This window comes from Numenius arquata, chromosome 2 (genome assembly GCF_964106895.1).
Source record: "Numenius arquata chromosome 2, bNumArq3.hap1.1, whole genome shotgun sequence".
Classification (NCBI taxonomy): domain Eukaryota; kingdom Metazoa; phylum Chordata; class Aves; order Charadriiformes; family Scolopacidae; genus Numenius; species Numenius arquata.
Window position 1 is genome coordinate 89,993,769 of NC_133577.1, and position 21,998 is coordinate 90,015,766.

A 21,998-nucleotide genomic window follows, 5' to 3' on the forward strand; every position below is an offset into this window, starting at 1 on the left:
AATAACACATTCACAACAGCGTTTGAAAATAAATAATCACTTGCTGAAGAGGATGGAAGAATATAAATTATACTCATTTAGATTATCTCAAATGCAACTCTGACTGTTGCTGCTAATCTTTGAAGAGAAGTAATAATCCCATATGAATTTCCATGCCATGGTGTTTGAGAGGCATAAAAATACAATGTGATATCAGATAGGACAAAGCACTGAGGGTGCAAAGCTGAATAGTGCAATATATCAATTCAAAACCTCCTAGTGAAACCGTATTTTCTATCTACTGTCCATTAACAAAAATACACAACTCTTTGAGAACATGGGTATTGATAGCTGCTATAGCACTGCATTCTCTGTTTAAGCAAAATACATGCTGGCCTCAAATAAACTGTTTGGAATACTTTTTTTTTACTCATAAATCTACATTAATATCCTCCTGAGTAATAAACATTGCAAAATAGATTATATCTGCAGGTATCAGCAACAAACCAGGATTTTGGATAAAATGTACTGTATTTGTACTAAATTTTATAGAAACCTTTTACAAGGACTGCACTGCAAGCTCATAGAGCCTAGACAATCTTCTAGCTGTAAAAAACTGTTAGACTAAATGCTAGCTATTGTTTATCAAGACATTAATCTATAAAGCTGTTCTAGCAAGAGCACCTGAAAAGTCTGTGTATAAATTGTGGTGAATGCTCAGAAAATGGTTATGTTTAAGAGCAAGAAAATGTAAATACAGTACCCCAGCTTTATGCATACTTGTACTTGCCATATGTCCACAAAAATAAATATGCTGATTTTGGAAATTTGGATATATCGGTTATATTTATACTCTTCTATGAAATCATTGTGTACTGTTACAAAGCCCTTGAGAATTGCAAGGAATTTAGTTACTGTGTATTTTTGGGTCTGATTCTGCTCTCAGTTGCGGACATACGCATTGAAGTAACCTCATCAAAGTCGCTCTATTACTCTGGGTTTATGGCATTCTGAGATCAGACCTTGGCTCTGGGAATTTTATTTTCATGCGAGATTTAACTTCAAATACAGTCTCCTTTGCTGTTTGTTTGAAGCAAACAGACAATTATTAATAGCAAATTTTTCTGGAAGATGCATGTTTCTATCACCCTTTAAAATTCAAAATACATTTTGCCTCATGATGAAGCTTAAAAGAACGATAAGATATCTCCATCATGCAATGAAACAGCATCAATATGTCGTAAAATTGCCATTAAATGACATATGCATCTGAAGGTAAAGCATAGCTTCTTTTTCTCTCTTTATATATGCACCCTAACACATATGTAGGCCATCCTATGTACCATGCTGCAAATTGTCTGTATCACTGACCTATTCCAGTAGCTATAAAGAAACATGCATATTAAGCACATTCAGTGATATATTTAATTGAAGCTCAAGACGCTACCCACTGCACATTATAATAAATATAACCTATATTATGCCTTCCCCCCATATGATTTTCTGATCTGCTTTTGTTCAGAATTAACTTAAAGTTTATCACTCATCCAAATTGGTTTTGAAGGTATGTTTAGATGTGTGTAATGATATATATACTCCCTCAGAGCCTACTTCAGCACCTCTTTAATCTTTAGCCAAGATTATCTACAGTACTACTCACTAACAAAAACTGCCAGTATATTTTGCCTAATAATGTATTTGTCATTTTATCAGATGTTAAATTTACCCACAACTGTAGCTAAAGCCCTCCAACAACTGACATCTGAAATCATTACTCAAACCAGCCTGCCAGTCTTTCTGCACTTACTCTGTCTTCTGAGCTGCACAACAGTGAAATCTCTCAGTCTCTCTTCAGTTGCTCTATCATATAGCAAAATAAATTCAGACAAATGTTGACAGACGTAACTGTTCATTCCTCTATTCCAGAGCCTTGGGCATTAGAAGAGTTTGTATCACCTGTAAAAATTAACTGCCTCCATGGCAGTTAATCCACACCTAGTTTGCGTATAATGCTAAACAGGAAAAGGACCTGCAAACAGCAACCTTTTCTCTCTTCCCAAAATGTTGTGTATGGTTCTTCCTCTAATATCCTACTAGTACTGTTACATGCTCTGAAAACATCAGCAGTTTATTTTAGGATTTTTAAAGAGAACTGTGTATTTTAAGCAAATATTATTGAATATCAGCAAATAAATGTTGAGGTTCTTAAATTGCAAACAAGAATACCCACACTAGAAACCTGACTCAGCTGTGACCTTTCAAAAGCAGCACAGGGAATGTATCATGTGATTTGTATTTCTAATCAAAGCATCCTGCATTTTAAATGGCAAATATTTGCAGTGGATTGTTTTGTGCAAGGTAGAGACTCGGTTCTTGGAAGATATTGTTCGTGCAGCAACATTAATTGAAAAATAATATTAGGAAAAAATCTCCATGATGCTGTGACAGAAACTGAGAGACAAGAAACATAATAGCATGATACGCCATTGCTCTATCCGTTTTTGCTCTGTTTCCTAAATGGTAACACAAACCCAATTTCCCTCTGTGGCCTTACCTATAAATGAAAGGAGCTACGGTGGCAGTGTTGGGGTGACTGTATTGCTGTTGCTGAGGAAGCTGGACGACACCATTTCCTGTGCCTTGGCCACTGCTTGTAGCCATTGAGGCCGACAGAGCCGTGGAGGACCCTGGGGTGAGAGTTGCGCTTGGTTCTTTTCCTTCAGAAGAAGCAAGACCAGAGGAAGGAGAAGCCTTCTCGCTAAGTTGAGATTTTGGTGTTGATTGGGACTGGTTTCCTTTTGTAGTCCTCAGTTTTTCAGCCTCCTTACTTCCTGTGCATGCAGATGAAGTGCTCTGCTTTGCTGTTGGCACCTTCGATCCAGGTTTCGGGATCCCACTAGAAGACGGTATTAAACTTTCCTTCTTGGCCGCCGTCGTCTTGCTTCCCTTTGGGATTAAGCTTGCAATTTTTGAGCTCTTCTTTGTAGATGTTTCAGTGACCTGGTCCTTCTCTTCCTTGACTGTTTTCTCAGTGCAAACTTTGTTTTTGTCCCTGTTCTTTTCCTCTTTGTCCTTTGGCTGTAGCAAAGACTTTTTATTGCTGAGATTTTTGCTTCCAGCTTTCGGAGGTGTTAACTTCGGTGATACTTTAGGACTGCTACTTGTGGACCCGCCGCTGTTCACCCCACTGCTTAAGACATCCATTTCACCGCACTCTGAAAAGGTATCATCCTCTCTCCCGCTGTCACTGGGTGCTGAGCTCAGCGACAAAGGAGGTCTCAGAGCAGTCCTAGCATTAACCAGCTTGAACTTTTCCAGCATAGATTTTTGTCCAGATGAAGGGGGCTTCACGCCTTCAGAAGGGGGGGGCTTGAGCCTGTCTGAAGATGGAGTAGGGGAGGTTGCGGGACTTGGCTGCTTCACGGACAGCATGGTAGAGGTCGCGCTGTGTTTGACATTCATGGATTTGCTGCGCCAAGGCTTGCTTGCACTTGGAGAGGGTATGGCAGAGACCTGCTGCTGCCCGGTGCTGGTGGGATGCTGCACATTTCCATTCATGCCTGCAGATGGGTGAGGGCCTTTTGGTGAATCTGCTTAAAAAACCAGAAAGAACCATAATGGTACAGTTATTCTCCCATCTCTTGCTTGAAGGTGGTATCATACTCCTCTGGCAGTTAAAACACAGTTACATGTGATTTATAATAAACATAATTTACATGTTCATAGAACATGAAGGACGCTAATCAAAAATGCCTTTCTTTTTCCCCCACCATCACAGTGTTGTACAATACTTCTATGAGCTCAACAGAGCCCTGGAAATGCCTTCCTTGTAACCATTTCATTATGCAAATTAAACCTTCCAGTTAAAGATCGTATCTTTAGTAAGTCATAAAGAAATTCTTCCAATCGTAAATAATAAAACACTGAAACACGGAAGAAAAAAAGAATGCTACAATATTGGAAGAAAAATAAAACCAGAGAAAGAGGGGTCTGATGTTTAGTGAAAGCAAAAGATGTCCTAGAAAGCTGAGGTTTTGGGCAGGAGGAGGAAGACTGAGTAATAGGAAATTAAAGTGATATGATCAATATTCATAAAAGCAAAAAATGGCAGGTCACTCTACTTTTTTTTTGGTTTTAAGTACAGTTAGCAGCCTTTAGTACCTGACTTCAGGAACTTAGCCCAGTGGACTTTCATAGATGGGAAAAAAATATATCAAGAATTTCACCAGTGTCAGTACTTGAAAGTTACAATGATATATCTACATGGGTGCAACAACGATAATTGTTTTAGGCCTGAAGCTCAGATAGATAGGTACAGAAGGTTCATCTACATGGCTCTGGTACTTTCACGACATTTGCATCATCCAGGAACTTCAGCAAATCCTCAGAATGAATGAGAACAAGACTCCTTCTGCAATAATCAAACTATGCTAATTGACAACCACGATTTTCAAGGAAGTCATCTAGCTGAATTAAGCAAAGCACGAAAGGATTAAGCTCTTCTGTATGAAGCTCGGATTTCCAAGACATATCTGACTATTGAAATGCTACTACTCTGGAGCACCAGAGAAATGAAGTGGTAATGGCAATCAAATATTTGGTACATAGCTATTTCAGCAGGTGACATATTTTCCTCTCAGTGTATCTATCCTGTCTTGGCATTCAGTCTCAGGACCGCCAGTGAATAAGCCATAAGTCTGCCTATAGTATATCAAATTCAGTACTACAAGAAAGCCTATGAAACACGCAATACAAATACAGTTCATGTAACGGCAAAGAGTGCTTGATGTGTTGCGTACACACATGAAGTCAAAGTCATGCCTTGGGGTCCCCCTGTCTGAATAATACAGTAGATGAGGACACCGAAGACATTTGTCCCTTCAGCATAGAGTGTGAAGTTGTGTGTCATTTTCATTTTTGCAATCTCAGCACTAAGGGCCTAGTATGGATGAGACTAGCCACCTGGAAGTCTGAAGGCCCCTACTACGCATAGGAAAGGGAGGATTTTGAGCATCCTGAATGGGATTTTCTTTAATGAAGCATGCAAACATAGCAAAATTTACTTCTCTAACAAGCATTAAAAATTTCTAATTTAAAAATAATAATAAAAAAAATCTGAAAAAAAGTAACATGACAGAAAATGTAATGTTTTAAGCAGCTTTTACTTGCTTAACGCTATTAACAACTGGACACAGCAGGCCAATCACCTTCACCTTCAATAGATGATGTATAATTCCATCTGCCCAGGGATTTTCATGCGCTCCTCAGCCTGATATGTAAACCCCACAGCGCTGAATGAGCTCAGTCCACCTTCACAGAAGGTTTCAAGCAGCTCTGCTGCATCCAGTTACTAGGCAAGAAAACGTTAACTGGTAAGGGTTACCACAGAACATCTTCTGGGACAGGTGAGATTACAGTTTATTCCCCAGCTCCAGGTAGCACCATGCCCATGGAGCAGCTTTGGTGGGCAGACACAGAGCTGATCCCTCCCTTGTGACCAAGGCAGGAATTGCGGCAGAGCCGCTACTATTTTCTGGTGAGCCTCAGACCCTGGAAGAGAGCCTGAGGCCAACAACAGCTGTTGGAAATTATTGCAGCCCTCATGCTTCCTTAATTTATACCAGGGATCAGTCCCATGGCTGATAGCCCAGGACTGGGTGTGCACTAGGACGTTCTTGCACACGTCTTGCCTTGCACTAAGCTTGCCTTAATTACACAGGAGGATTGGAGTCTTGAGCTATCTCAGTAGTTTTGCAGAACAATTCACCATAAGAATATGCAAAGCTAATGCAGAATACATGTGACAATCTGTGAACAGCAGGATGCCACTACACTCTGTTATATTAATTGTTACATTTGTATGGCTTCAGGCTATTAGTTTTACTACCAAAAAAAAAAAAGTTTCTGGTTAAAAAGAAGAATGTATGCCTTGCCGTATTTCCTGCTATATAATATTAAACTCACTGGGGGGAAAAAATGTAAAAAGAAGAGTATTTACTGTTTCATCAACAGCTTCTTTTGCTACATATATAGCAAAAAACCACAGGTTGCTGGAACCACTGGTACTTATTTGATCCCTATGCCACAAACCATAAACAACATCACAAAATTACAGAGAGCTTTAACTTGACTTTAATCTTCAATTTAAAGTGTATCCTTAATGTTTCTGCAAGGAATGTGGACTGCATGCTCTCAAGAAATATTGAGAGCCTGTCTGTATGTTTAAAGATGTGGAATAAAAAGATTTATTCCCCCCCCTTAGCCCAAACGCATTACTTGAAGCTGCACATCATTCATTGGACTTAGATTTAGCTGCTTGTCACATGAATTCTGTCCCCACCTTGTGGTGATTTTGACACAGAGAGAACTCAACCTATGGCAACGATTTTATATTTCTATAAACTAAATTTCACAGGAAGACAGTCTTCTGTTTAAGGGCCTAATCCCCTTATTGCTGAAATGCATAATCAGCTTGTGGCGAAAACAATTTCACATTCTGCTTGAGAGCTCAGTGCTTCAGAACTCAGCCCAACCTGCGTTGGGAAAGTAGAGCAGCAACAGCCCCAGCTGTTCAGTGCAAAACCAGACATCTCTACCAGACCCCAGCAAGAGCATGACAACCGCATGGACATTTTCAAGTCCACTTCTCATAGGCTGTTGCACAAATAAAGGACATGTGTGGGGTTAAACTTGAGCCCAGTATGCAATCAGCCCCCTCTGTCTTCTCGTCTGTGACCTGTGCTGTGTTCAGTGCTGTTGGAGAAGACAGGACCTCTGTGGCAACAGCTCCCCCGATCAGTATAGTTTGGTACTGATAATCTAGATATTCTGTAGCAGGCAGGTGCCCATATTAGAGTATCCAATTTTAGTCAGTCACAATAAAAAAGGTTAGTAGAAAATGGAAGAACTGCAGAGAACTGCTACAGGGATGCTTGGAGGAATGGGAGGTCTATCTGCTGAGATTAAAACAGTTCAGCTTGTTCAACTGTCCCTTTTCGGCTGTCCATGAGAAAGTAGCTACCCCTTATCAGCACAGGAGGAGAACACCACCAGGGACAAAATACTGGCACTAGCAGAAACATAAACAAATTAACTATATATGTACATACTGGTCACAGATGAATAACAATTTGCATCCATCAGATGATGGTGTTCCAGGACAGAGTTTCTCAGAGTCAATATGGGCAAAATAACTAAATACTGTTGAAAACGAGTTTGGACAATACGTGAACACTATTTTATATTATAAAACTATACTGAAAAACAGGCAATTATACTCCACGACATAGAGACCCTTGTCAGTGTTCAGATGCAGTGTTTTTAAGCTCTAAGTGTAAACATTTTGGTTTTTTTAAATTTGGCTTGAATTAGAGCATTATTTCTTTGCTGGACTTAAAACACCCTGAATATCCACCTTATTAGCAATGCAAATAATCACTTTATTCAAATAGTTTCTTTCTGATAGTTTTATTTTTGTCTTTATTTTACTGTCAGAAGCAGATAGATGTGACGTGACTTGGAAAACAGATGTATCCTTTGCAAAGACCAGCAAAAAAAACCCCAAAAGGTCAGCTCACTAAAGTTCCACAGATGAGTTTCAATTCATGACGTTTATTGTTCTGCTGCGTTGTGTGTTCCTGACTTAACCGCAGCTACAGTTACCTGTGTCACAGCAATGGTTTGCGTCTGTGGGTGAAAAGTGGGCTCTACTCAATAAAGAGCAAACCTGCATTCCCTCAGGGAAGCCAGGTTTCTTACTTCATGAACCACTCCCTAAGCAACATTCAAATGAGATAACATTAAAGACATAGTAAACAATGAAACACTAAATAAAAGGGCCATATCACATCTTATTTTGGATCACCTTCAGGTCTCCTTTAACTCTGTGTCTACATATCCATTCCCCACTGCGACTGAGTGGGAACCTGTGTTATGCAGGATTGGATTTCAAGTATTAGATATAACTGGATTAAAAAAAACCCCTTATGCTGTATATCGTTTCTGAAGTCTCCATGTAGCACCTACAGGAAGGTGTACAGCAGAGAAAAATGTACCAACAGCGGTCTGCCCTTGAAGAGGTCTGGAGGTCCCAACCTCTGATGACTATTTACCTGGAGCAAGTTGTCTCTTTTTCCGCTTCAGTTTATGCAACACTAACACAGAATTACAATCTATTTACTATATGATGTACGTTTCAGAAATTAGAGTGTATGGACTGTATATCCATTCAACGGAAGCTGTTAAAGTTATCTTGCTCCAAGCATCTGCATCAGAAGCAACATTTGAAATATGAGGTTTGTTTTGTGTGCCAAACTGTAAGGAAAAATCAGTTTTTCAACAAATAGTGACTTTTTTAAAAGAGATGTTTGTTATTATTACTACTACTATTGTGAGGGTTGAAGTTTGTTTCTAAACAAATTCTTCAAAAAAACTCAGTTCACAGAACGTCCTCAAATGCTTTAAAAACAAATATCAAAAGATTACTTGGAAATGTTATTGTAATATTAAAAATTTAGCCACTATAACAATTAAATTTAAAATATAGCATGGTCCAGTTGTTTTTCTCTTTAGGCAAGTAGCATGGTGAATTCAAATACAGGTTCTCATGTGTACTTTCAGCGCATTATAAAAAATATCATTTTGCTATCCTTGCATTCACAGCAGTTATTTTCTCTAATTGACTTCTGCTTTATACTCTAAATCAAACTTGTATTCGGTTTATATTCTCATGTAAAATATGTTCTTCCATCCATTCTGCTGTTTTGAAAGAAAGAAAAAAGAGCAGAAAGAAACATCTCAAATATAGTACTCTGTAGTTATGAAACATTACATTTTCTATATCCTGTAAAATGAATTGAGTGATTATACACAAAGCCCTTATCCTCTTGCAAATGATGACTTCACTAAAAATCTCATCAAGGTTCTCTTTCTCTGCTGTAAAGAAATGGAAAAGTAAAGACACCCATCATGCAAAAAGCGACATAAATGTGTAATGCAACGCAAACCTTAGCAGTCAAAAGATAGTTTTCAAGTAGTGAGCTCAGAATATTAATACCTACAAGCATGTCTCACCTTGAAGCATTTCACTTTCACGTATTGTAGTAGCAAACTTACATCAACACTATGAAGCAATTCTAAAACCTAAACTGCTGTACATACCTTCACTCAAGCAGCCACATCTACTTCATAACTTCGCTATCGTATTTGTGAACTAGACAGTGTCTGCTCAATTGTCACTCTGATCTCTTTCTAGTTTTAGCCTGGATGTCTTGCCATAAAGAAGTCCTTGATAAAATAAATCCCACAATAGAACTATCTAAAACATTCAACCCCAACAGTAAAAATAAAGAAATAACCATTGAAAGGACGGTTTTATATCTTCAGATACAGCTAGGGGCAAAGTGTGTTCATCAGAATTTTGTAAAAAAAATCTGGATAGTTGCCTGTTGCTTGGATGAAGAACATTCACTGCATACTTGTTCCTCCCACAGACCCCAAGGATGCAAACGGGTACTATGTATATTGTATCATTTTCAACTGTATTGTAACCCAGAGATATGAATAAAATGCTGTTCATTACACAAAGGAAGAAAGGAGGGGGGGAAGGGGCTGGATTAGTTACACAACTCAGAAAGATGGATTTTTACATTATTCTTTCTGAGATAAAGCCTGCAGAGGCACATTTTCCAGGAAAACAGTGTCACGGTGGGAGAAATGGAAAGACCCAGGAAACTCAGTTTGTTTCCATAATGGAAGTTCATATTTAAAGGAGGCAATAAAACATGAATACGGAATTCAAATCCCTGCAAAATTTCATTACATTTGACTTAATTTCCAATCCTCTCCTCAGACATACATACACTAGCAAAGGTTCTGAAGGAATAGACACACGTAATATTCTGATGCAAATACAATATTCTGATTCTTCTCCATTAGCGGTTAAGATGCAAACTCCCATGAAAATTATGGCAGCCTTCCTTTGGGTATGACACTAGAATATGGACCAAGATTACAGGCATCCAATATGGATTCATTTTTATTTCAGAAAAATCACCCAGTGATATTTCCATCGAAGAGGGATAAAATATAATTATAACATCTTGAAAGTTTTCAGTTCTGAACTTTAATTCCAACTCAACCACAAGTCCTAATTCAGAGCCCTATCTCCACAGGTCTTCCTTACCAAGTGATTTTTTTTTTCCTCCTGTATGTAATGTAGAGTGAGCTTAGTAACTTTTAATAACTTACCTTTTTCATTTCCGTTTGCATATTGTGGAGGCTTGTTTTTGTCAATGCTGTTAAAGCTCTGGCTTCTCCGATTTAAATTAGAAGCTCCCTGGACTTTGGTACTGCTGCCTGCAGCTGGCACCCTTGAGGGTCCTGGAAGCCTGGAATGGTATAATCAGAAATCAGTTCATTTTATGTAACGCAACATATAGAGGAGCCAGTATGCTAATATCAGACCAGAATTTAAAACCAACAACTGAAAACAAGGATTTCAGGTAAGCAACAAAGAACACAAGGATTCGAATTAGTTAGACTCCACAAATAAAAATAAAAGCTTATCCTTACACACACAGAAGGGAAAAAGATGCTTTCTAGAGTCACAAGACATGTAAGAAGATGCTTTGCATTTGCCATTAACATTGCTAGAACAGATTCATCCTAACAAACCATTAAAGTGCGATATCAACTTTTATTTAAATCTGTCACTTTTGAAGAGGAAATATTACAGAAATTGATTAGAAAGCACAACAATACATAGTTGAGAAGTATTTCATATCTCTTACTCTAGCAAATATTTCACAGCTGTGTTTAGCACAAAAGCTGGCTTTTTATTTATCTTCTTTGGTTATTTCTCACTTCCACCTGTTTATTTTAAATGAAAAATATTGAAAATACATATTTTAGCTAGATGCTACAGATGCATGTATAGCTTTTGGACAGAAGTATATAATGCAGCCCATACAGTTCATTTGTTAGTATTTGCTGCCACCATCTGAACCTTACTGTGTGGCTATGCTAAGAAAAAAAAGTAGACTGTTGTCCCTGGCATGTGTAAGCCTGCATCTTTTTTCTGTCTGAATCTGTTCTCTGATGTAAGATTCTTTAATACATGCTCATTTCAAACTTTCTGCAGCATCTTTGTGGGCACCCCCAACTCCTTTCCAGTTTTGTTATCTGATAGACAAAACGAAACGGTTGAATCAGCAAAAGGCTTTTGCTGTAGTAGAAGAATATCTCTCTTCTCAGAATGATATTGGGATGATACCATGATTTTAATAGTGGCAATACAAATTATACCAGAGTTATCGAATTCTGTTAGTTTCACTATACTACAAAAAAGCAGCATCAGAAGGGAGAAAAAAATCATGTTATAAAAAATTACAAAACGCCAGATTTCTTTCAAACTTTTTTTTTTTGTTTAATATACTGGTACAACAGAAAGGTTCAAATCATTTTATTTTCATTAGTGAACATATGTAAACAGCTCCATGTTCTCTTCCTTTACCAATTTAAGCCTCAGAGAGCTAATCCATTAGTTATTTTTATGGCTCATTCTGGCCGCCAGCCTGCCCTGCGAGTCTCTGTGCCGAGCCCAGAGCAGACTGTCTCTGCTCTGCAGCTGTACACATGCTAACCTTTACCGTGACCCATGAATTCGAGTGATCTTCTGTTCCCTGAAGAATGCACTAAAACAAACTTAAAAATCCATTTGCTCCTTCTCATTACGCTAATTTGACAGGCAGTAAGAGCCCTGAGATCATTTGTCAAAGGTAATGAAAAAAGCAATGAGAAGGCATGTGCAACACTGGAAACTCATCTGTTCTGTTAAAATATAAAATAGTTCTGCATATATTCTGTACGCCAGAATTCGAGAACTTGCCACAGTAAGCACATTATGCATGAGGTCATTTGCTCTACACACTTTCCAGTTTACCTCATTTGCTGTCTTTTTCTTAATTTAATTCAGGTTTTAAATTGCTTTTGCAGAATCATGTTAAGCAGCTAAGGAAATGCAAAGAGAATAACATATAAAGGACAAGTTACATACATACCTCTGAACAGGCTTCGGAAACACTGCCACAGATTTAAAGTATTAGACAGTAAGACTGTTAACCTCGACATGTTGAGTGTGGACAAGACAGGAGCATCAGCAATAAGAAAAACTAAAGACCTCTAAATGCAGGTGCAAAGCAACTGGACCATGGTATAGCTCATTCCAAGCTATCACCAGCAACTCAAATTGTGTTAGTGCGCTATACTGCAAAATGCAATTTTTATTGTAGATTATGCAATTTCGAGTTCATTGTTCTCACCAATGAACTGTATCGCAAAGGTATAATTAATGAGCACATTAATTATCCCCCACCAAAAAAAAAAAAAAGCTAGAAACAAGATTAAGCTTTAGACCTCAGTTTCTTTCTTCTGCAATCTGGCTTGTAGATTTTAGTGCTCATGGAAGCGATAAACTGAAAGTACTGATGAAATCTGAATCAGGTCAGCTCCTACACACAGCTCTGTCAAATTCACTGCCAAAACAAAGCATCTCATTCGTGAGGACTGTGTGCAGGCTACTCTTGATGGAGCAGAAGTCTTGGAACTGGTTCTTTTTTTTCTGGTCTATTTTGCTTCTGCATGAACTTGGCTCTGTGAACTCAACTTCTCAGGTGGAGTTGTGATGCTTGCAAAACATCTCATGGGAATTGGGATGGACTCCCAAACTTCTTTTCACTCATGACTAAAGCAAGGATTTGAGCCAGAGAGTAGAGAGCACTAAAATCACCGACTAATCCTTCACACCCAATATTTTACATGCAGGATACAAAGATGCAGGATATATAACAACCAGAAATATTGCTAATATAGAGTACAAATCAGCTTCTTCCAGTCCATACACGGCTTCCCCGTGGCAAAGCTCATTGTTGCGAAGCTTGCACGCATAACATAAATACACATTGTTTAATGTCTGCTTATGTCCAAAGGATAAAATATCAGTGGGCATATACTTGCTTGAGTATCACTAACAAGCAATAAATTAGAGATATTTAACTGACCTAGAAGTCTTTTTTTGACTGGTTGCAATTCCACTGTGATTAGATTGAGTTGCATATCTGGCTGTGAGACTGTATGAGAAGAAACAGAGAAATTGAATTAAAGAATTTCTTTGAACATGTATAGAAAGAACACACTTACCAGCAAACTATGAGTTAATGAATGCAAATTGAACATGGATAGAAAACACAAATTAACTGGCAAAAATATGAAATAATGCAAACATGCAGATTTTTATGAGCAATGCAATGTACAGATTATGAAATAATGGATATTGTTATAACTCATCTCATTTGCTATAAATTATCTTAGGAATAGACAATGCGGGCAAATTTCCACAGCGACTGAATTACTGAAGCCTAGCTCAATTTGCATAGAATGCACCTCAAAACTTTGTGCCTTTTTGGATTTTTTTATACACAAAAAGTACTAAGAACCAACACACAGCTACTAGTTTCTCCCGCAACCTGACTGGGTTCACAGTCTGGCAGTTAGGAACAAATTTGCTACACCAGATCCAACGTGGACTCAGAAAAATTCCCACTAAAGAAAGGTGACCCTCCTGGCAGTAGAGCCATATGGAAGAAGCATCCCATCATAATTTTCATTACTGTTACAGCAGCACAGGTCACGTATGTGATGCGTTACCCAGGCAATGACTCAGCGGATTTATTAGGAAAGCCCTGACGTGCTTAGACTCACTTAAATTCCATAGGAAAATGCATCTTTATCTATTAAGGCATCCGAGTAGTGTTTCTGCAGCAGAAGATACGCTGTGATGCAGGGCTAAAAACTGCATGTTCCTTATGACACCCAACAATGGGTCATTACTAAACAGCAAATTTTTGCCTCTATTCTTTTAGACATTTGCATAGAGGATATGTCAAATGTACAGCCAAGATTCGGCCTCTTGCCAGATAATTTCAGTTACTATGAACAGGTGCATCCTCTGGGATCCACACAGCCTAAGGATATAGACAGGTGCCTAAGCCAGGTGCAGTCACAAAATCTAATTCTGTGCATTATTAAGGAAGTGATGGAGAGCTGAGTAAGCAGAAACTCCGAGAGTCATAAGTTGCTTGTGCCCTTTACAGTTCTGCATCTTCCAGCAGTTCTTCTGAGTAGCAGCAGAAACCACAGTGCCCTAGTCCCAGCTTTATAGACTGGCAGCACTAACAAGAAACACCTGGTGGTATTGAGTCTTCCAGAAAAGTGTTAAGCAATTTCTGCTGGTCCACTGAAGCACATGGTCTGAGTACAGAGCAGTTGGGAGAAGCCCTCAAAGGAGAAAGGTCTTCCCATACTGGCACAGCAGTCCTGAAGAGGGGCAAGGAGGAGGCCAAACCAAGGGACGATGCGAGACTTGAATGGGATGTGTGATTATTGTTACTTTACCAAGTTAAACCCCAGTAAAGGATTCAGCATTGTTTCTGTGCCTGCCAATAACAAATGGCATGTGTGCACATGATGAATATAAAAAAAATGGAGAGTACTTAAATCTTAAGAGGGCAAAAAGGAATCATTCAATATATAAAAGCAGCATTTAAGTCTGACGTGTCTTCACAGTAATGCTGACAAAGTGTTTTTTTATAGGACCATAACTTCTGTGGGAACTAACATAATTTATAATAGTACCATGCTAATTACAGTTTATATATTTTTATCTCTCTAGTCATTAGTATATTGAATTATGTTTCCCCTACAGCTATCTTTCCTAATAGTGTCTGCACTTACGATGCAAATGTGACATAGGTTGTTTTGCAGAAATTGCTAAATTTGTGTCTGGCGTAATCGTCCCTCTTTTGATGAGATCCTCCACTTGTTTTTTCAACACATTTAAAATGAAGGAATCTAGTAATGGTTAGCTGCTTATCTGCACGGACTAAGCTAAGAAGTTTGTGAGAAAGGTGGTACGTCAAATAAAACCTTAGTGCATTTATGTTGTAAAAAGTAAAATGATACACAGTATAATAAACACGGACAGTGGACTGGAAAAACAGAGTGAATGGTATGCATTGCCATAGCGTACTGCAGCTTTTCTACCTCAAATAGCACAATTCCAAAGTAACTGGAAAGATCAAATAACTTAATCTCAGTGATGTTGCCAACTTGTTGATAAGCTAGCCCACAGACAGACGACACCTTTTTTTTTTTTTTTTTCTTTGTAGTAGCAATAAATACATGAAGCACCTGTCTGGAAATGCTTGCTAGAATGCTTTCCTTCTATGCCTGTTACTTGGGACTCCATCCACAAGCAAATTCATGAAATGCCAGCATACAGACTGCTTTCAAACTTTCCAGACAGGCTTGAAAGGCATTGATGGATGCGCCAACGTCAGTAAAGCATCATTTCCACTGTGACTGGCTAAACTTATTTTCCAAAGTAATGTGACAAACCAAAGGGAAAAAGAGAACTTTAACAGCTCATAAACCAGGTGCATCAAGTTCCTAATGACTGTGGGTTTTCCTTCCCAATTAGCACTGGATGTGCTGGACCCATTAAAGCTTTGCATGGATGTTTGTTTCCCAGCTGCTGGCCCCACTATTACAGATGTGAACTGGAACACAGTTGCAGACTGGACTTTAGTCTAGCCACTCTCCTAAATGTATAAACAAATATTTACCTGCTGCCCTCTATCCTACCAGATAATTGTCTGTGGGTAACATCTGGCAGTCAGGAAAACAAACCTGTTCTACTTAAAACAGTTACTTTTTATGCTTACAGATCCACACAAAGGTATAATAAATACATGCCTGCAATAAAGCAGCAAAAGCATATTAACAAGCCAGACAGGACAAGTTTAACACTACAGCATTTAGGTCAAGGAAGGATTTATTTGTCAGAGGGCTGGAAAGGGGGATTTTTGAAGCCTCTGGTTCTCGGCTGTCTGCTCCCAAGGCCCTTTCCACTGCCGTGATAGTCCTACCAGCAGTCTTCCCTGATGTAGTCACAGTTTCACCTCCTCAGAGGAGCCACAGCAGTCACCCACAAAGCCCAGCCACAGTGCACTGGCAGGAAAGAGACATTCAAACTACAGAGGAGACCAACCCTGCCTGCAGAGCCTCAGGAAACCCCTCTGCTCCCGGAGCTACAGCCCGGCCTTGCAGTCCCAGGGGGCAATCACAGCGCTGAACCTGGGCCAGGACCAGGCATCATGCCTAGCTCTCCTCTTCCACCTAATGCCTAGAGACTAATCCTGGTTAAGCAAATCCTGTTCAAAACAGATAAAATGGCATATACGCATCTGATCCCAAATCCTTAGAAATCATCTGTGCTCTGCAAACTGGCTTCCAGGTGGAAATCAAGCTCCAACATTTTCTCTCCCAAACCAGGGAAACACTAGTCTACATACCAGATACAAAACGGTGACAGTAGGTAATTTCTTTTGGTCACTTGGCTAAATGCTGTGAGAAAACTGAATAAATATCCTGAAACTGCCCAGAAAGGCAGTCCAGCGCAGAGGTAGCTGGGGTAGTATTGTGAAGGAAGGTAACACAGATGTTAGAGATCATACTGACCCTGAGGTGCTGATGGGGAACACCACAGCTGTGCTACAGCACAGCAGGAACCAGGACTCTGCACTGCACCATGTGGCCATGGAGCAGTCAATCCTGTTGGGGCTCTATGGACCATGTTCTGCTGAGATGGGGAACTGATGGAGGGCATGCAGTTGCGCACAGGAGAAAAGGATTAAGAAACGGTCCTTAAAGCTATAGGGGAACCTAGGAAGTCATTATAAGCTACATGACTAAAGGTTCTTAAATGCCCTCCCACTGAAAATGAAGTGAAATATTCAACTGAAATGGGCAAATAAGAACAAAGATGAAGAGGGAAGGCAAGTGACTACTTGACGCTGGACTAAACTGCCAGAAAGTCTGTCTTGCTGCTACGCAAATAGCATGGTATATCAAGAAAGAAGCAGATCCTTGGAAGTGTGTCTACTATGCAAAGCTGAAGGACGGAGCTCCTATAAACCTGAATATAGCGCATGAATCAATCTGAAAATATTTTAAGCTCCCTCTTCGAAAAGTAACCTGTGCATTTTCACTCTGAATATCATCTAATTTTATTAACAGTCTTTCAAAAGATCAAAAGGACCGCGTTACATCACACTGTCATTTTCCTGTAATGTTCAGACTCACACGGTGGTTCTAAAATGCCAGCTATGGGATCTGTTAAAATTAGACAAAAGGCAAAGGGGTTTGTAGTATGCAATCAAAGTCTTTCTACCTTACCAGCATACTTGCATTTTAATATGCTGTTGATCTCATTACGTGCATTTATATCGCTAGGGTCATTGTACTCCAGAACTGTTTGAGACTCTTCTATTTAGAATAATTCCTTGATTAAAAAACTAGATTAAAAGGAACTAATTTTAAATGGAAATTTTTCCCCAGAAGATCTTGATTGTTCTGTACATAACTCCTATTTATTTATTTATTCATTTGTTTAACAAACTCCTTGGCTGCATTCTTATCCGCCTGTCTGGCGAAAAGCACAAAAGGTAATACTCTAAGTTACACCTGACTCTAAATCCCAAGCCTGCCTGGAGAGATGGCACAGGAAACAAAACCTTCCAGGCTCCTCACCATACCAAGCAGTGTTGGCAGCTAAAATATCCCTGATTCCTCAAGTGAAGGAAGTCTGGACAGCCAAGGAAGACTGAGGAGAAAACCAAACAAAACCTGCATTTTTGAATGAAGAGTATTTTTCAAACATTTATTTTGCCTTTTTAGCCCAGTCCTGGTGAATTAATATATACTTATATTTATATATATGTATCTATTTACATATATAGATAACATATCTATTTATTTATATAAAAATGTTATATATGTATGTGCATTTTATAGATATATCTATATTTTATATGTGTGTGTATATATATCTAACACAGAAACTCATATTTATTTTCTCATTCACAAGAGGTGGTCTATGGTTCATGCAGTTCTAGCTCATACTATGTCATCTGTTCTATATTAGGTGGACATTTCTCCTTTCCGCTCTTTGAACTTCTGGCATCTTGTACAAGAAGTCTGTCTCCAACTGATTCAGGCTTGGAGGTAGAAGTAAAATTGTGCTTTCAATGTTTTCCTGTTGTTCACAGTTCATAAACCAAAACTCAGATAACGCAGCTTTGCATCAACAAAGAGCACAATGACTCGTAATAAGAATGAATCATCCACCACACTGACCATACCTTTCCCACACAGGTCCTGGTATTTGTACTACAGGTATTTTGTGGAATTTAATGAAAGAAGATATGAAATCACAACCTTAAAGAAACCAAAAGGATATCAACTAAATAATAAATGTGCTACTTAGCTACTGTGCTTAACCTGACCTGTAACTCACCTAAAGTAACGCAAACAATCTTTTAAAAAACATTAATTTTTCTGAACAAATCGGCCAAGTGGATAACAGTACGCTGCCAGAACTAGGACTATGCCCTTAGGGACCAATCTTACCCTTTTATGACCTTATCTCCGCATCATTTGTAATCTTGCACTAGAACAAAATTAAATTATATCAGATGATCCTCATAGTAATGTATGCTGCTATTTTGCTTCATTCTATTCTGACAGAATGTAACTGTAACAAAGTTTTCTCCTAAAGGGAATGAAAAGGGGGGTGCCAGAAAACCTGAGGCTGTCACTTTTTCAAATCTACGCTCATTGTCTTTTGAAACCTTTCATAGATTTCTAGAAAATCCACATTCATCAACACATCCTAAAGTATGGTTGGGATTGCTATAAACTTGCGTCAGGGAACCAATTAACACATGATCCCTATCATTGGATCATGATATGATGGGATCTGTGAAAATATTATGAGGTTAAAGCTGAAAAAAAAAGGATTGACAGAAAGAAAGCAGCAGTACAAACATAAGACTATGACTTAAATGAATGCAAGAATGCTAGGAAAAGACTGAGTCATACACTGATATCAAGGGATCTATCAAGAAATAAATAGGAATAAGGAAAGAACATTTTGCTTCAGAATAGGTAAGAAAATTAATCATAGGACAAAAGAAAGACTGAAGACCTAGATAGGTCATAATGTCTGCCATTGAACTTTACATTTATTTAAGTTATATTTGCCACATACACAAAATTATAGGCAACTTCAAACATTTGCAAGAATTTAATAGGTGGAAGACCTATGAAAGGAAAAAATGTTTAGACACAATTTCAGCAGAACTCATTTTCAGGGAATGAGAATAATTGATGAATCTGTACGGAGAGTGCTCATGATGAGAGCAACAAAGAATACCTGAAGGGAAAATAACTGCATTGTAAAGCTTCTGTTCCTTCAAAAGCAAATACATAAAAAGTTGGATTACAATACTACAAGGATGAATGGAACACTTCCCATTAAATTCTACATGATCTGGATTAGCAACAGTGAAAATTATGGCCAAAGTTCATCAAAAATGAAATAAAAAAAGTAATGAATGGCAAAGGAGACAAGTGTGAGACAATGAGAATATCTGAAATGCACAGGCTAAAAATCATCACTAAAGTGAATTAGAACACACTTTTGAAAACTGTAAGAACAGAAAATGAGAAAGGATGACATTTGCATTTTGAAATGCAAACAGAACAAGAGGCAGAGAAAGAAATATCATTCTTGAGCAGAAGGCAGAGGTAATTTCTAAACAGGAGAAATCAGTGTAACTAAGTGTCAGAGGTTCCTAAAGAAAATTTTCAGGCAAACATCAGGTAATTTGCAGAGAGGAAGGACTGTAGGACATACTAAATAACACACAAAGGCAAATACCAACCAGTAAAGGGCAAGATTTTCAGGATCCAGCTTACAGAATTATGTAAGAAGGTAAAAGATATAAGCAGTTTCTGAGAGGCTGGTAGTGAAATGTTCAAATAGGAGATTAAAAGTTTAAAAAAAAAAATCTTAAAAGCTATTGAGAGGACATAAAATGCTTTAAAATTTATATTCTTGGTTTTTCTATCTAGTAGGTGCTATATTATAGCTATAGAAAAGAACATTTGTTTGAGAAACTGAAAGTCTGCTTTAAACTCCTTTTTTTTCCTTATTTTAAGCTTAAGAAATATTATTAGATATCTTCTTATCTTAAAGACCATGGGCTATGGGGAAGAAGTACGTGAAAAATACATTTTTTGCTATTGCATTGTTCTGCCTTTTTGGTGCGAAGGTTGTTATAAAGATTAGTCATTTGCCAACATCAGAAAGTGATGGTATACCTTTTGTGTATGGTAATTTCTAAGTCTCTCAAATGAAACAGAAGTATGTATTATGAAACTTCAAATAGTGCTGATGCATTTTTGCATGCTGTTTCAAAATATAGCCATTAAAGTGAATTTTAGGGAAAAAAATAAAAATAATTGCTAATGAAACTGTGGCGATAATATTAATATGTAGGAGGCTATGAAAGTGGGTTTTTTACAACGTTCATCAATATTTCATAGCTGTAGCCTAGAAAACTCCTGAAACTGCAGTACTTCCCAGCATATAATGAGTTATATCAAATGTGTAAATTAATTTCATAGCTGTGTGAGGTAAACAAGTGGCATGTGCATCACTTTTCCTGATGACCTATACAGTGCTTATCACAGGAACAGATCTCTGCTCTAATTTATGCAACTCATCATTATTAAATATAATCTATTTGCTTAAGTACACAGTTAACTGATTTAATTGGTATGCAGAGATACTATAGTTATTTGGACTTCAGAACAATGAAGATGAAAGAACTTTCTTCCTGAACTTTCTTTCATTGGGAACTGTGAGGACTCTAAGAACTGCATCTTTGAGAAGTAGAACAAAATGGGGCTAAAGTTGATTTTCAAGATATAAAGATAGCTCAGTTAAAGTAAAATTAAATCCCTCAGGTCCATTTGAAGGCCATCTGCTGCAGATCACATTAAGCAATTCATTCTGCATTATCTCCCAGATGCATAAAAATACATCAGATTAGGCTAATAGCAGTTTATTCGCTTAGACCCTTACCAGAAAAGAGAGAACAGAAAGAAGAATTAAAACTTTTCATAACTTTTCTTCTTTGGAGTCATTAAATGATTCTGTAGTGGGAAAAGCAGCAACTACCTACCTGTTTCCCTTCATTAAAACCAAGTGACCAGGAGTGGCAAGAGCTAAGGACAGCAAAGTGCCTTGGTTCATCGCTTTCCTTTCCATTAACCAAGACAGATGCATGAGTATGTACACATTCCATTTTTTAGCCTCTGTCAGTTCAATGCACTTGGTCCAGACTGTTAAGGTTATATTTTTAAGCCTTGAGAACACTGAAACAAAGGCCTTTTTCTAAGTTGAGACTGGTGTAACCAAGATTCACATACGGATTGCCAGTATTCTGGCATGGATCTATTTAAATTCATAATCATAACCACTACATTTGCATTACTGCATTTCACACAGAACAAGCTGTGTGTCCAATATGCTTCATTTTTTTCCCTAGTACTTCTGAGCAGGAGGCAACATGAAACCCAGTTCATTGCAGTTGTTATATATGCAACCGCCTGTAGAAATCAGCTACCTAACTTTGTTTATGCGCCTAAGAAAACCAGGGTGCTCTTTTAATATAACAAATTTAACAAAATCCATCTGGACCTCAAGCTGTGCTCATCATTCCTGTACGTGATAAAATAGTTTGTCCGTCTCGGGGAATTTTGCTGACAGCTTACTGAAACCAGTTACTGCCTAATCCATAAATGAGACAGAACTTCTTTCATCCACATGTGTTTTCTCTTAGTATCTGGGTGGTTGAAAGATCATCACTGCAGAAAGTTTAGATGTATTGCTATGATAATGGAATCCACTAGCAAAGCGAAGCATAAAAATATAATGTAACCATTGTTGTCATCTATCCGTACTGACAGATATAAATAAGGCCACCAGCACTGTATTTTTTTAACTAAATCTCAAAGCAGCAACAAAGCCATAACTAAAGAGTGAAGTGCCTACC

At 38.2% G+C, this 21,998-nt stretch overlaps 1 protein-coding gene across 2 annotated transcripts in view; it reads right to left on the reverse strand.

The window, feature by feature from the left end:
- Positions 1-21,998, reverse strand: part of NAV3 (neuron navigator 3) — a 270,214-nt gene that overhangs the window by 130,990 nt on the left and 117,226 nt on the right. For both annotated transcript variants that reach the window (XM_074168208.1, XM_074168207.1), the window contains exons 6-8: positions 13,038-13,106; positions 10,228-10,367; positions 2,534-3,569 (exon numbers count right to left, since the gene is read on the reverse strand). In XM_074168208.1, the coding sequence (XP_074024309.1) occupies positions 2,534-3,569; positions 10,228-10,367; positions 13,038-13,106 (1,245 nt within the window). The remainder of the gene's footprint in view (positions 1-2,533; positions 3,570-10,227; positions 10,368-13,037; positions 13,107-21,998) is intronic.